The sequence below is a fragment of the Lepisosteus oculatus genome, chromosome 20, assembly GCF_040954835.1.
Source record: "Lepisosteus oculatus isolate fLepOcu1 chromosome 20, fLepOcu1.hap2, whole genome shotgun sequence".
In the NCBI taxonomy this organism is placed as follows: Eukaryota; Metazoa; Chordata; class Actinopteri; order Semionotiformes; family Lepisosteidae; genus Lepisosteus; species Lepisosteus oculatus.
This window is the reverse complement of record NC_090715.1, coordinates 2927521-2942624: the sequence shown is the minus strand read 5'-3', so window position 1 is coordinate 2942624 and position 15104 is coordinate 2927521. Positions and strand designations below refer to the sequence as shown.

Genomic DNA, 15104 nt, shown 5'->3' with positions numbered 1-15104 from the left:
AACTGCACACCTGTGCCACAAGGGAACCCTGTACTCTAGCTCTGGTAGTGTCATCACTCCTGTGAGGACTGAAGCCAAAGTGGTTATTTCCACCCACAGTTTTCACTATTCAGCATGCGCAGAGTGAGAAACACTGTCTGGGTTCTCAGTTAAAGAGGGGTTGCAAGCACAAGATCAACCAATACTGAGGTGAAGATAATTAAAAAAAAAGAGAAATCTGATGTTAAGTAAGAGTGTGTTGTAAAAACAGATGATAAAAAGTTAAGAGAGTCTAATCTGAAGCTCTACATATGTCTGAAGGAGGAGGCACTGTGCATGAAATGAGAGTCTTCTGGGGCAGAAGCATCTGCAGGACACATCAGCACAGAGCTGTGATTTACATTCTGTGACCAAGCAGTGCTGCACTTACTGGCCTCACATTTCCATCTAGACATGATCAAGACTAGGTCACAGCACTTAGGAAAATAACATTTGGTTTTCTTAACCTTTCTAATCCAATCTCATGGGGCTCAGCAAACTCCCACCTTAGGGACCTGGCTCCTTCCCTTTCGCAGCATTACACAGCTGCCTGAAAGTCACTGGTCTACATTTACTCTGCCCCGACACCTGAGTGTGCACTTCCTTAAGGCATTAATCATCTGAATCTGCAATAGCCAACAGGACGAAGAGACTTTTTGTCAGTTTTATTAACGTTTAGCATGTTTGTTGTAAAAATCTACAAACACACACATACTGAGCTCCGTCAAAAACTAAACCGGAGACAAACAGTTCAGAAAATCTGCTCCCGTAAATGTCAGCCTTCTGTGTGACCATCTCCACCAGACTCTCGTGTGTAGCCTCTGATACGGATGCGTTTATGAGCTCTTCTTCCGAGCTTGGTGTTTTGCCAGAGCTGTATTATCTCTATGTTCCCATTGTAATAGTAGAACTCATTTGTCTATGAGTTCTGTTTTGTAATTATAACACATAACACGTATCTGAAATGACAGCAGCATGGATCAGTGGTTGGAGGCCTGGACTGTGGACTGGAGAACCCTGGGTTCCGATTTTGGGTGGCATGCTCCCTTGAGCAAGGTCATTGACTCACACCGCTCCTCTAAATGCACATGCAAATGAGGATTTGTTCTCCAACGACTCAACTGATGGAATACTGTATATAGATACTGTACCTGTGCAAATCTACAAATCTTTCTGAGCATGAATGTGAATAAATGTCACTCTCTGGATTTCTGGTTTCCTAGTGGTGTGCAGTGCAATTTGAGAAAAGCAGTGGACGTGCCGGCCCTACCCAGCATGTAGTAGCAGTCACCGGACTGCAGGGGCAGCACTAGCCCAGGTGTGTCGATGTCCCAGGCCACCTTTAGCCCAACACGCCAAGCAGCCCCATCCAGCTCTCCGTCCCCAGGGTCAGCATCTGCCAACACAGACGAACAGCCAACTCTGAGTCATGCATTAGTACAGTATATTGCTGCTTTAAAACACACGATTTCTCCATGAAGTCCACAACCTTTTCATGTATAAATCAACACGTCTGTGTAGGTGGCCTCAGACTATTGCAAAAACCTGTTAGAGTGATGTAAGGATTCCAGAGGTTCAGAAGTGTACCGTACCAAGGTAGAGGGAGGGCCTTTTAGAATAGTGGAATTCTCTGCATTGTGCAACTCCGGGAAGTGAGCAGGTCACAAGATCGTAATACAGTCCCAGGCATCACGCATAAATTCCTTGCAAGTATAACTTCCTACTGCGGCACGGGAATGGTTTGAGACAATAGTAAGGTTAAGATTTCGAATTTTGCTGAAGCACACTGCAAACAATGCAAGACCTTTGAATTGCTGTTCCTTAAAAAAAAAACATCTACAACTGTAAAATGCTCATACCTTCTCTAAATGTTTTTTTTTTTAAACTGAAAGATTACAGAAAGAGGTCCTGCAAGCATCGGAATCGACTGCAGTTGGTCTGGTGCCGGGACTCTGGCTGGAGAATGGGAGAAAGCAGAGGAATGAAAGGTCTGCCTTGTCGGAATTAGGTGCTGTGCTGCAGCTGCCGGCTGCTCCATCACACACTAGCTACACAAATGAGAAAACAAGATCTACTCTACACCCTTCGGAAAATCAATACTAAAGTCTTTCTACAGCTTTTTGCCCTTCTTCGTTGCTTCTTTACTCTGCTAGGATAAATTGTAACTTAATTTCCCATGAACGCTTTCTGAAAGCTGCAAATGACACTGCTTCCCAGCCATTTTGGTTTAATGGGGGGAGGAAAATTCAAAGAGGGCGTCTGTTGCAATAGGAAAGTCCCAGTCGCATCCAAGCGGCCTTCCCCTCAATTTGGGCAGTCAGTGGTTCCAATTCAGAAATTTAAAAATCACCGCTGAAAGAGAGAAAGATAATAACCCAGAGCGTTAAAAGAAAAGGCAGAGAGAAGAGTGAGAAAAATAAATTGAGAGTTTCCTGGCTCTGTTTAGTGACCCAAACACGCCAGGAATGTGCTGGGGGTGGCTCATGAATGAGTTATTAGTGGCTTGATTATTGCTTTAAATGATACACTTCCAGAAGGATGGCTGAGAAAAGGCTCGTACGAAAACAGCAACTCTTTCCGTGCGCCAACAGTTCAGTTATTTATTTCAGTAGTTTCTGCTTAAAGATATAAACAAAGCCAACATGACATTTCATTAGCAAACAACCCAACCATGGGCAGGTCTCATTGGAGTTTGACCATGCTTGTGTTTGTTTAAATGCACACAGGAACATCATAACTACAGAACAGATTAAAAAATTATACTAACTGAACTGTGAGCAGATTTCTGCCTGTAGTTCTACCAGACTATACCTGTATTGTACAGACTATAGTGGAAGCACACATTTTAAGGCAGCACTTAAAAAGATTAGATCAATGCAACATGCATAGGGAGCATTACAGCAGCTACACTGTTGAAAGCTGCACCATGCTTCATTAGTACCATCTCAAGCATGGTTACTAGTTTATATCTATAGCACAGGCGTTTTCTTGCAATATGAAGAACTGAGCGTTGCTTTAGGTGGAGGAGAATGGTACAGCTGATTTGTTATGCAAATAATTACGTCTACAAATCAGTCTTTAATCCGCTGCCTATTCTACAGAAACTACCACTTAGCTCAGGGACCACAGAGGCCAGTCTTTGTCCAAAGGCAACTGCACAAGAGCCCTGAGAGGGGAAAGCAGAACAATAAAGCCAGCAGGAAGCAACCGCAAACCCATACATGACAAATCACTGCAATAGAGATAATAATGCCAACAACTATAAAAAAGCCCATTTGATAAGAGAGGGAATGTGCACCTGGGGAACCCCAGAGCAATGGCTTTGGCAGGTTCTGTTCCAGGTTTTCCTGTGTAGTGGGGGGGGGCTGGTGATGAGTTGGCAACCAATCCGAGAGTAAATTACACAGACCTTCAAGAAAGCATCAGGAACTAGAGAGCCAATGGAAGACAGGAGGAGGATCAAACATACAAATCCATTTGCAGGCAAAAAGACATCATTTAACCACTTGCCAAAAAGAGTCAACGGGAGAGATAAGAAGGCAACACGCAGGAAACGGGAAGTGCACCCTGAATCAATGACAGTGCACAGGGCCCGCAGGCTGCAGTCAAGCCCCTGCTGCCCTCCAGCCATCTGCTAAGGGTGAACGGGGCGGCTGCATTCTTCCCCCACCTGTGCCTTCGCAGCTGTAATTGTACACGGCCACCGTGGAGCCAGGCACCAGGTTCTCGTCGTGGTGCCAGCTCACCGCCATCCTGCCCATGCCGAAGTACGGCTCCTCCTTCAGGTAGCTCGCTGCCGCAGGGTCCATGTAGTTCACAAGCGCGACGTTGAACTCGGTGCCGCTGGATGGGGGCGCCCCCTGGACGTCCCGCCCCTGGCCGGCCTCCCCGTCTCCCGGCGCCACGCCCCGCGTCCCGCACGTCCGCGCCGCGTCGGCGCGGAAGTAGCGGTTGAGCTCGCCCAGAGCCCGGCAGGCCGCGCCCAGCTCCTCGTCGCAGCAGCCCGTGGCCTCCGCGCCCTCCTCGTGCCAGGGGACGGCGAAGAGCCGCGTGTGGAGGTAGCAGTAGGTGTGCCCCCGGCGGCCCAGCAGCACCCGGGACACGGCCGTGAAGACGTCCCGGTCCCTGACGCGCACCAGGTCGCGGAGCAGGCAGCCGCGGCGCAGCAGGGTGCAGAGGGAGGCCTGGACCTGGCGGTGGAGCTGGGGGGGCACCGCGACCGCCCGCCTCCGCGCCAGGCTGGAGAAGCGCGTCTCCCACTGCAGGAAACCCAGAGACAAGTTAGCCAGCAGCTGTATCACCCTGCAACTCACAACTGGCAGCCCACTGAAGCCCACCAGCTGTGAGCCTGGTCAGTACCTGGATGGGAGACTCCTGGGAAAAACTAAGGTTGCTGCTGGAAGAGGTGTTAGTGGGGCCAGCAGGGGGCGCTCACCCTGGTCCATGTGGGTCCTAATGTCCCAGTATAGTGACGGGGACACTATACTGTAAACAGGCGCCGTCTTTCTGATGAGACGTAAAACCGAGGTCCTGACTCTCTGTGGTCATTAAAAATCCCAGGGCGTTTCTCGAAAAGAGTAGGAATGTAACCCTGGTGTCCTGGCCAAATTTCCAATTGGCCCTTACCAATCATGGCCTCCTAATAATCCCCCCCTATGAATTGGCTTCATTACTCTGCTCTCCTCCCCACTGATAGCTGATGTGGGGAGCGTTCTGGCGCACTATGGCTGCCGTCGCATCATCCAGGTGGGGCTGCACACTGGTGGTGGTGGGGGGGATCCCCATTACCTGTAAAGCGCTTTGAGTGGAGTGTGCAGAAAAGCGCTATATAAGTGTAAGCAATTATTATTATTATTAAGTCACCGCCACAGCCCAGCCAACCCAACAGCAAAGCCCTGCTTCACCAGCACTGCCGCTGCTGTTACTTTAATACCTTACCTTCAAATAAACCTCCACACACCTGAGATATTCATTATGGCAAAACAGCAAGAGAAAATCTCCCACACAGTGCACAAACTCCTCCTGTTGCTCTAATATTTTATTTTTGGCGACAGTAGAATTCATTTATATTTTAATATTTCGGGGTTAGAAAGAAGTAGCACTGATGACTGCATTTCAAACCGCAATAACAGTAAAATGTACACAGTAAGTTGTTAAACTTCCAATTTATATCACAAACTAGACATTTCCAGGTATGCGCAGCACCATATCCTAGGATTCAGAATGAGGCAACAAAAGTTCTGGTGACATAAAATAGCCTTATTAGACTGTAAACTAACAGGCTTGTGAATACCATACATCTCTCATAGTCCAAATACTACTTACTTGTTAACTCTGCATGCAGATCACGTTGGAACATTTATGGGCTGAAATTGCTGTATAATCAGTACTTATTCACTCATACATCACATTACATTAGTCATTAAGGTAACTAGCGAGCAGGAAGGGCCGCATCACATGGCAATTCTTGTGAACTTGAATGTGACTTGATTCAACATGGTGACTTACAGTACTTTCACAAACTTCATGATTCTGTGCTTAATTTTTTCTGTATTGTCAATGAATTTGTTAGCAAGAGTTAATAACCAGTCTGAGAAATCGGAACTGGAGTTTCCCTTTAATATATACGTGTACATAAACAGAAACAGGTTTTGTTTTGGAGAATAACTATGAATAAACTATGCATAACCACACAGGGATGTGTAAAATAACTGCAGATTCTCAAGGTGGGTCTTAGCCAGATCCCCAGATAAAGCAACTCAGTTCCGCCCTACAGAGCTGTGCCGAAGTGCCACTTACCAGCTGCTGGAAACCTGCATCACCGGGCGCCAAGAAGGGAAGCCGCCTCCCTTCCAGCTCTTTTACAAGCCTCTGTTTCTGGATAAACAAGAACAACTCGGATAAGTCGACTCCCATTACAAAAAAGCAATGTACTACTTTCAAAAACATTTTTTTTTCCCCCTGTCGAAGGACAGTTTCGTTCACGTGTGCCTAGAGAACAATGAAACGTGAACCAGGGGGACACAAGTGGAAACTGGGTGGAAGTGCATTTAATACACTTTTCTTTACCCCAAGGGGTGTGGGAGTGGGCAACAGGCTGTCCAGTCATGCTATTGAAGCCGATACCCCTGGCTTCTTCCAACGTAACATTTCTCATTGAAGAAGACATTTGTCAATACCTGTGCTGAGCATAATAATTTTCTGGAATTATACTGGTCATCTCTTAGCCATATGCTCTTCTCCATTGTTACTTATTTTCACTGTATGTGAAGAAATTATAAAAAATTCTACAGTGTCCATATTCAGCCAACTTCTGTTCAGAAAGCCTTTGTACACAGTACCATAACCTCAGCAGATGTTATACACAGTGGAATCTATTATCTATTTTTTTGACTGCTACTCAGTGGCTCCTTTCTGTTCTCCAGGTTTCCATTTATTTCAATGGAAGTGGGGTTCCTTGCAACCTTATAAAAATTTGCCCCATGTTGTACTTTGTCCTTCTCATAAAACCCAAACCTGGCCTATAGTTCAAAGTGGTTTTATTGGGATACATTCCATTCGGACCTGTGAATCTAATAAACAGTGAAAAAAAGCCCCGAAACCCAAATAAATTTGAAGATGTGTAGCCCTTCCCCGTATCCACCTTCTACTCATTTCACACAGGTGCACAAGAGGAGGATTCCTTGCAGAGCACAGTGTAGTTTGAGGTAAAAGCCCTATTTTTTTTTACAGAGAAGATCAAGGATAACTTTTTTTTTATACCAGAGTAAATAGCACTAATGTGTAAAGAAAGCATGTCTCATATATAAGAACAGACATTTACAACACGGAGTTCACATTTCCACCGGCATGATAATGCCAAAGATCTCATGTGGGACATTTTTGGAATGCGAGAGGACTCTGCCAAAAATATGGCCGAGGTTTAAAAGGAAATAAAATGTGCTGGCAAATACCATTCAACTGCAAACATCAAGGATTATGTCCTGACTCAAAAATGTAAAGGGTTCATTAAAAAAAGACAATACTGTCTGCAAATCTGCGTATAGCATTAAGAGCAGAGGGTTTAAAGGATCACAGACTTTTTTTCCCTGAAATCTTCAGCAAACGTTTTGAAGGATTTGGGGGCTTGCTTGTTCTCTTCCCTGGTCATCAAGGATGCTGAAATCAAAAGGCACACTGCCCGCCTGCTAATTAATTTCCTTCTCACTCATTTTCAGACAGCGAAACGTGTGCAGATTGACACAACAAAAAACGGAACCAGTGTCCGGAGATGCTAAGGTGAAATATACAATATTCATGGCCACTGCTGCTCGGAGGGTGAGGAGAGGAAACAAAACAGACAACCTGACACATATTCATTGCTGGTGTCAAATGCCAGTCCAGGGCCAAAGCACAGCACATTAAACTGCGCTCAGGGCTGGAGAGGGGAGGCTGATTGTCAGCTCTGGCTAACCGCGGCTACTCAGTCCGATGCTCAGACAAATACACACACAGCTGGGCCGGCCAGCACACTGCTCCGCTCACACACAACGAAGCTGTCACGCACATGTCAAATACATCAAGCTTCTCGCAAATTCCACAAAAAAAAGACAAACCAGCCACACCAGATGGGCTGTGAGGGAATGTCAGAAACGGCGCGCCTCTGAGAGCAAGGAGGCGATATATACATATGTATACTATGCAGAAATAACGTGGCGGGTACAAAAAAAAAGAGGAAAGTAAGAATAATAAGAATAACCTGCCCCATATTCATTGCCGGTGAACGCAAAAATGGTTAAGGCGTGATCTATTTTGCTACACTTAAAAATGAAAGGAAGTTTGAACTTTGAAATGACTGTAAGACATGAAAATGAACCCACCAGTATAACAAATCAACAGAATTTTTTATTTATTTCCATATCTTCTAAAACTACTGGTTATGTGGCCAATGTTCTGGCCAGATACAGTTTGAAGATCTGTCCTGCAGCAGCCCAGGGCCTCTTTGGCTTTCTCCCTGAGCACAGCAGACCAGCACACCACCAGCCACAGGAATGAGCTGGACTGGAAGGTGTGTGTCACTGTGGGATAGCACTGCACCACACCCGACAACAGACTGCATTCAAGATTCTCACACTCACAGCAGTTTCAACTCTCCTGCGCACCTCCAGCCTGAAGCCACTGGAGATACACAAAACACTTTCACGTAAAGGCTCTAGTGTGCAGTTTCCTGACTGAGAACAGGTTCACACCACTCACCACCTACTTTAGAGCATCTTGCAATCTCAATTTCCTGTTCCGGGTGCAGGGGAACACAGGCAAACACCTTTTGAGGTGGAGCAATTGAGAGTTAGCCTGAACTATTTTTTTGGTCTTTTTTCTTCCGTGCTTCGCTTTTGAACAAAAAATACTTGGTGGTTTATTGTGTCGTCCTTTACTGTTTTCTTTCATACCCTTTTACCTTCAATGAAGACCTCTGTCAGTGTCATTGCATCATGCCACACTAGTGCAGGAGGTACAGCGGACAGTGCTGTATGAATCACTCCTGAGTTTCTTAGAGACTCAAGCTCCCAGACTGCCCAAGCAGATTCCAGGAGCTCAGCCCTGGGAGCTGAAAAAGCAGGAGACCAGCAGAGGTAGAACAGGCCTTTACTGTAAGCACAGCAGCCCTGAGAAAGCCCCCGAGGGCACGCACTGAAGAAGAGATTTAGAATGCTCTGGCGTGTACATAATAGAGCTCCCCGTTTATAGAGTAAACTGGTAACATTTGTGTGACACTAATCTCAGAAATGGCCTCCTTGCGCAACACTGACAGGGAGTCAAAGATTTTGACAAGCCGCCTGTAAAACATCAGACACTCACGGCTCTGCCAGCAGGCGCATCAAAACCATTTCCGCCCCACTCCATTTGGCTCTTAGTTGCAAAAACTGGACTCTGGGTGTCACCCAGCTGCAGGAATGTGCTGTGTGGTAGAGAAGGGAATGCCCACCTTGTTTTTTTTTTCCAGATTGGGAAAGAAAAAAAAAATCGATGCCCCCTTGCACCTGAACAAACAGCACCACTTAGCACAGCCCCGGGCCTAAACAGTCCTTCGGTTTCTCTCGCTCAACATACTGGAGGCCCATCAAGCAGAGGGCAGGCCCAGGCTCCGTGAGATGACACAGCACATACATGTGATCACACACCTCCATAGCTTCTTCAAACACCCCTCAAATTCCAGACAGCACTGAACCACAGCGGCCTGGCTCCTTAAGGGCGTTAATAAATAGATTAGCAGTGGATGCCAGAGCTATTAATTTACTGAAAGACTGTACTCAAAGAAAATAAGAGAGCCCACATTGAGATTTTTAGATACTGCCCTATTATGAGAGAAATTTTCTGAACATGCAAGAAAAACACTACTGAGAGGTTACACTACTGTATTTATTTGAGCACTGCATGCGCAGTGTCTGTACAGTTTCTTGCTTTGGCATTGCAGGGTTCAGTTAAAATGTTTCTTTTTTCCATTCACAATTAAAAAGCAGGTCACCTATTGTGACTGTAAAAGATCTTTAATTTAAGCAGACCAGGCATCAGTGGGATGTTTGCCCGCTGGAAGTTCTATGAAATTTGCATTTTGTACCGGTGTTCAAATATACATTCATTCTGAATGGGACAAATAATAGGTTTATTCCATGCTGAAAAAAAGAAGAAAGAAAACACAACGTTTTGGCTGTGGAGCCTCAGGCTCCACGGCTGAAACGTTGTGTTTCCTTTCTTCTCTTTTCACCATGGAATAAACCTATTACTTGTTCCTTTACAGCCTACGCATGCTGACGCAGCTCCCCACCTGAACTACATTCATTCTGAATGTCCTTTTTCCCCAAACATGGCATTTTATTCTTTATGTAGTATCACAAGAGGGTGTTCCCTGCATGCAGTGATGTAGAGAAGGAAAGTCTTCAAAAGATGAAAGCCGTTTCAGACTTAAACGTTCTGAGGGGACAGACTTCCTCCAGGGAGCTTCGTAATAAACTTATTTTAAACCTCTGCTCTGACTTCTTACACCTGTACAACACGGATTTTCCCAGCTACAATAACCTCCAGTGGAGATGTGTGGTAACACCAACAGGAACAAATGAGGTAGAAAAGCCGGGAATTTTTACTATGCTGCATTTGGAGAAACAAAATGGCGCTGAACTTTGTTTTCTCCAAGTCTAGCTCTTTGAAGCTGCTTTCACGGTCAGACAGGAACATGAACCTCAAAATCACATGCTTCTGTTTCTGGCACTGAAGAATGACGTGGCTTTGCAGTCACTGGGCAGACTACTCCTCAGGTGTTAGACCTCTGTGTCCTGACGAGAATTAACCCGCTGCTCAAATCTAGAGACACAGAGGGCAAGACTCCCCAATTTCCAGCCCTTACAATCCACACCACTGCAGTATACTGCTACAACCTGAATTGATCAGCAGAAGGATTTAACAGTGTGAAGTTGTGGATAGACAGCTCGACAAAATCTAATGGCTCCAGTTTCTGTGTTTTACATCTTTCGACCTTCAAGAAAGTGCACGTCCACAATTCATCCCCACAGACACTGATAAAGGGTTTAGATCGTGGACTCGTCCAGTAGGAGTTTTGTTTGAAAGATGGCAGATCAAGCATTAAACAATGCATCGTAACATTTGATGCATTTAATTTCTAAACACATGAATTTATAAAGACAGAAGAAAGTATTGACTCCCCCTTTCAGAATCTAGACACATTCTCCAGCTTAGCAGAAAACAGCAGTCCGCTGTCTGGGAAGAAGACTTCTATCATTCGTCTTTATAACAGATGTTGAAACACTTGAACCCTGACTAACTTTTTTAAGAGAGAACTAAATTTTAAAATGAGCACAGGGAACCATGTCTCTCTTCAATAGCATTGACAGGATGATTTTTTTTTTATAATGGAAATTCTTTTAATAGTAACAAACCCCACAAGCTGTTAGACTTGTATTAATGAAATAAGACTCACTTTCGTTATTTATCCCCTATGTTTAATGCAATATGTTACAACATTGTAGCCAATGTTAAAGCAAAATGTTAACAAATATTACAAGAATATTCTTTGAAAACAGATTGAATCAAAATAGAATGAGCACATTTTGAAACGAGCTTTGCACTTAAATGTAATTAACGGCTGTAAAGAATAGGGAAAACCTGGTATTATAATCCCACACTTCACTGAAGAGAAGGTTATTATATACACCTACAGTATCTCTCAGCACTAGTTGTGCCCTCACTTCACTTACTTACCAAATAAAGCACTTTGTTCAATTAAGAGGTAGTACTAAACCAGTGCTTCTGGTTTAGTCACAGAAAAATATTCCTGTAATAAACTGTCCTTCTGGGAGGCCTGATAGTTTAAAGATAAAATGCCAACCTGTTGCATTTTTGTGAATTAATTTTAATCTGAGCAGCCAGTCACCAGCTGAGCAGTCACGCGGTCACACAACAGTTACTGTACCAAGTAATGTCTAAGCGCAGACGACTTCTTCCAGGCAGGAGAATTTCCTCCGTTATCTGTGTCAATAATTAAAAAATAACCAAGGGGAAGACAAAAAAAATACTGCCACTAACTTCTTGAAGTTAAAAAACTATTTTTTTTTCAGTTTCCCACGTGCATTACACGTCGGTAAAAATTAACCCTGCCGCTGATCCACCAAACATTAATCTTAAACCTGCTTCATATTCCTTTCTGCCAGGCCGCATCCTGGCTGTGCGCTAGGAGCTGAAACCTCAGTTACCCTTGGCCATAAATCACGGGCTACCTCCAGCTTTCCCACACGCTCCGCACGGCACGCCTCGCCGGCTCACACAAGCAAAGAGTTAATTTATGCTTAAAACAACGCAAGTTGCGTTTGAAAAATGGGTTGGCTGCCAATGGCCTCTCTCTGAGGCATAGAGGAGTAAGTTAAAGGTCCACTAATTGTTGTTTCAATCTGGAGGGGAACATTGTTCATTTCACTTAGCAGCATGTTAGTGGAAGGAAGCACTATTAATATGAATATCTAGGTGATCTATCTATATTTGCACGAGGTTCCACTCTATACTAGCAAATGCTGTGCCCAGTTTAGTCCCGCATAATATTTTCCCAGCACTTTCCTGGGATCTAGGTGTTAAAATAAATCATCCATCACTTAGATTAAGTGAATTTCTCCCCAACTCTTGCAAACCCCAGGAATAAAACACACCTTCCCACGTTCCTGTCAGCCTTTGGAAGCACCCTGATGGGGGCCAGCTATTTTCAGATTTGCCCTCCCCTCCCCACCACACACAGCTGGTATACTGCAGGTGTAGCACTGTCAGCAAATGCTCGCCTTCACTGTAAATAGACCAGGAATTTTCCTATCTATCATCCGCACGTATAGGAAAATGTTAAGCTGGTATGATCCAGGTAGAACAGTAAAGCTGAGCAGTTTACTGTGCCTTTATCCCGTACTTACCTTGCACAGCTACTTTTTTTTTTTTGCATTTGAAATTCCTTCATTTTGATATCGCTAGTTATACACTTGCTGCTCTTCGCACTCTAATTCAATTACTCCAAACCCCTTTCATCCGAGTCCTATTTATATACAGGCACACCGAGATTTGTGCTGCGTGGAAATTTGCATTCATTAACGGGCCGTGATTAGCAGTTCGGCAGTAAATGTGCTGTACTACAGCAAAAGCCGAATCCCAAAGAGCAGTCAAGGAGATGTCAGTGTTTCAGAAAGCTTTCGCGAGGGAGGCAGGGAGAGAGAGAGGCTAGACGCTCACCCGTTCTAAAATCGATATCGTTGTGCAAAGTGCAGCCGTACGATCCCCCCCCCCCCCCCCAATCAGAGCATCCAGGGAGCGAAGGGAGGAACAGAGTTGTCCTCCAAGCCAGTCCCACAGGCAGTGTCAAGGACAGAGCCACTGTGGGTCTTCTGTGCACACTGCCCTTCTTGCCAGCTGCAGTGTGGATCAATAAGCAGCCAGAGCATTAAATTTCAACTCCTGTAGCTGTCATGCTCTTTAACTGGGTACAGACAACCACCATAATGGTTGAAACTTGACATTTTGTTTACCAAGTGAAGGATTTCAAATCTTTCCTAACAACAATTCAATAACGTGTTCTGCACCCATCTCATTTGTCTTCCTGCTCCACTGGAGAATGTGTCAATGTATGGTATCCCGATATAATCCGGGCTTCGGAAACAAAGCACTGAATTGACTATTAGCCAAGATGAAAAAAAATAAATAAATCTGTAAAACAGCTCTGTTAAACTGTGGGTCTGCATGCTGATTTTTAAGAAAAAAAATAAAGCTGAGAAATCTGTCATTCTAACTTAACTAAAAAATGAACAGTTGTTACTGTGCAAGAGGTGTGCCTTCAAACTCGATTTCCATACCAAGAAATTCAATCAAATAAATGTTTTTGACGAAAGACTGTAGAACAGGTATCATTCAATATCTTAGTATAATCTACAGTAATGAAAAGAAGTAATTTCCTGGCAAAACGTGTTGCAACCAAATATACACTAGCAGGCTCACATATTCATCAGTGCCAGCTCTAAACTATGCAGTTCCCACTTCACAACATGCCCACCTTAGTGATGAGGGCATTGAGCTGTATGGACCTGATCGCAGGAACAGTGCCCTTGTTTGAATAATCCTGGTCTGGTGTCAAGCAGTACGAAATGCCTTGCAGAGTTTGATACGAGGGGGGGCAGACTGATTAAATTCCTCCACTGACAGGAGGCTCCTGCAAATCTGGTGGACTAAAGGTATGTTTCCTGTATCCATTTCAAGTGAGAGTAAATGTTTTATTGCTGCATTATCCACTGGAGAATGAGGCAAACGTTCTTTAATTGTTTTTTTCCACCAAACACTTGGACTTCAGGCTACATTCGGCAACACACATGCAGGGACTGCTTCTGAAACGTGTCTCTGCTTTTGAACTTAACATATGCAAAGCCCAATGACATTGATTTGTTTTAAATTCAAAAATTAAAATAAAATTGAAAACAAATGGTAGGACATTACTTCTCTCTAATTCTTCAAAATAACTGGATGGCTGTTCATAGAGATTGTAAAGGGAGATTTACAACCATTTGCATAAAATCTTTTACATACAGTATGCTCATTCACCATTAAGCATGTTGAAAATTAGACTTCATCAGCTTTGTAGACTTTTAGGAGTCGTCAAACAAATGCAAACCATCACCACTCCTACAAACTGTGACACTGTTACACTTATACTTTTAAAACAAGGGTGGTAAAAAGCCGATTTGAACATCTCTGATGTCATATTAACTTGATGTCTGCTGGAATTCAGGAATACATCAAAAATTATAATGTCTCTAAAACGCGATGCCAAATACTGTAGAAAAAAAAGTTTCGCTTAAGTGCCCCTCATTTTATAATTTTACTACTGAACAAAAGAAAATATTCTACCAGGAATTTAATAACTTAATCTTCTTTTTACTTTTCCCAATAGCCTGAATCGTGAAAGATTAACAGTGGGGAGGTTTACAAGCCCGCTACAGCATGCTGATTGGAAAATGTAATTGTTTGTGCTGCTCAGAGCACACATACTAAAGGGAGGTTAATATAAACCCACTGAAAACAGCAGCTCCAAAACCTTTGCTGCTGTGCAGGCCTTAGGTTCTGACCTGCTTCATTTCCTTTTCCCAGAATGCAGATTCTGTCACGTACAGAGACACTTTAAAATAAATGGCAGGTGTTGCTAAATACCCCTGTTAGTGTTAAATTCTGCTAATTATTACACCAAATCAGTCCAGTTAACAGGGTAGAGCTGGAGGAGGGCATGTTCTGGGGCATTTAATGGCTGGCTGGAACGGAGGTGAATATATTACACTATGCCCTTTAACAATAAAACAAATGCTCTGACATCTGAAGTTCACTCAGCTGAGAAGCGCTACAGGAAGCGGGGAGCGCAGCTGTACATACAGTGATATCCAAGTGCCATCTAGTGACAGCTCAGCAGCTTCCACTTTGCTGTGAATGCAGAGCCGAAGAGGCCGCACAGCAAGCTCACACGGCACTAAAGGGAACAGGGCTGGCGTCGGACTAATCCAGGTGTTCCCCAGGCGCGAGTCAGG

The 15104-nt window shown here is 44.2% G+C and overlaps 1 protein-coding gene across 6 annotated transcripts in view; it reads right to left on the bottom strand.

The window, feature by feature from the left end:
• Positions 1–15104, bottom strand: part of fto (FTO alpha-ketoglutarate dependent dioxygenase) — a 188308-nt gene that overhangs the window by 157943 nt on the left and 15261 nt on the right. For all 6 annotated transcript variants that reach the window (XR_011182826.1, XM_069181257.1, XM_069181254.1 and 3 more), the window contains exons 2-4: positions 5818–5895; positions 3689–4277; positions 1289–1414 (exon numbers count right to left, since the gene is read on the bottom strand). Coding sequence is in view for 5 of the 6 variants with exons in the window: in XM_069181257.1 (XP_069037358.1) it covers positions 1289–1414; positions 3689–4277; positions 5818–5895 (793 nt within the window). In the remaining variant the exon portion in view is untranslated. The remainder of the gene's footprint in view (positions 1–1288; positions 1415–3688; positions 4278–5817; positions 5896–15104) is intronic.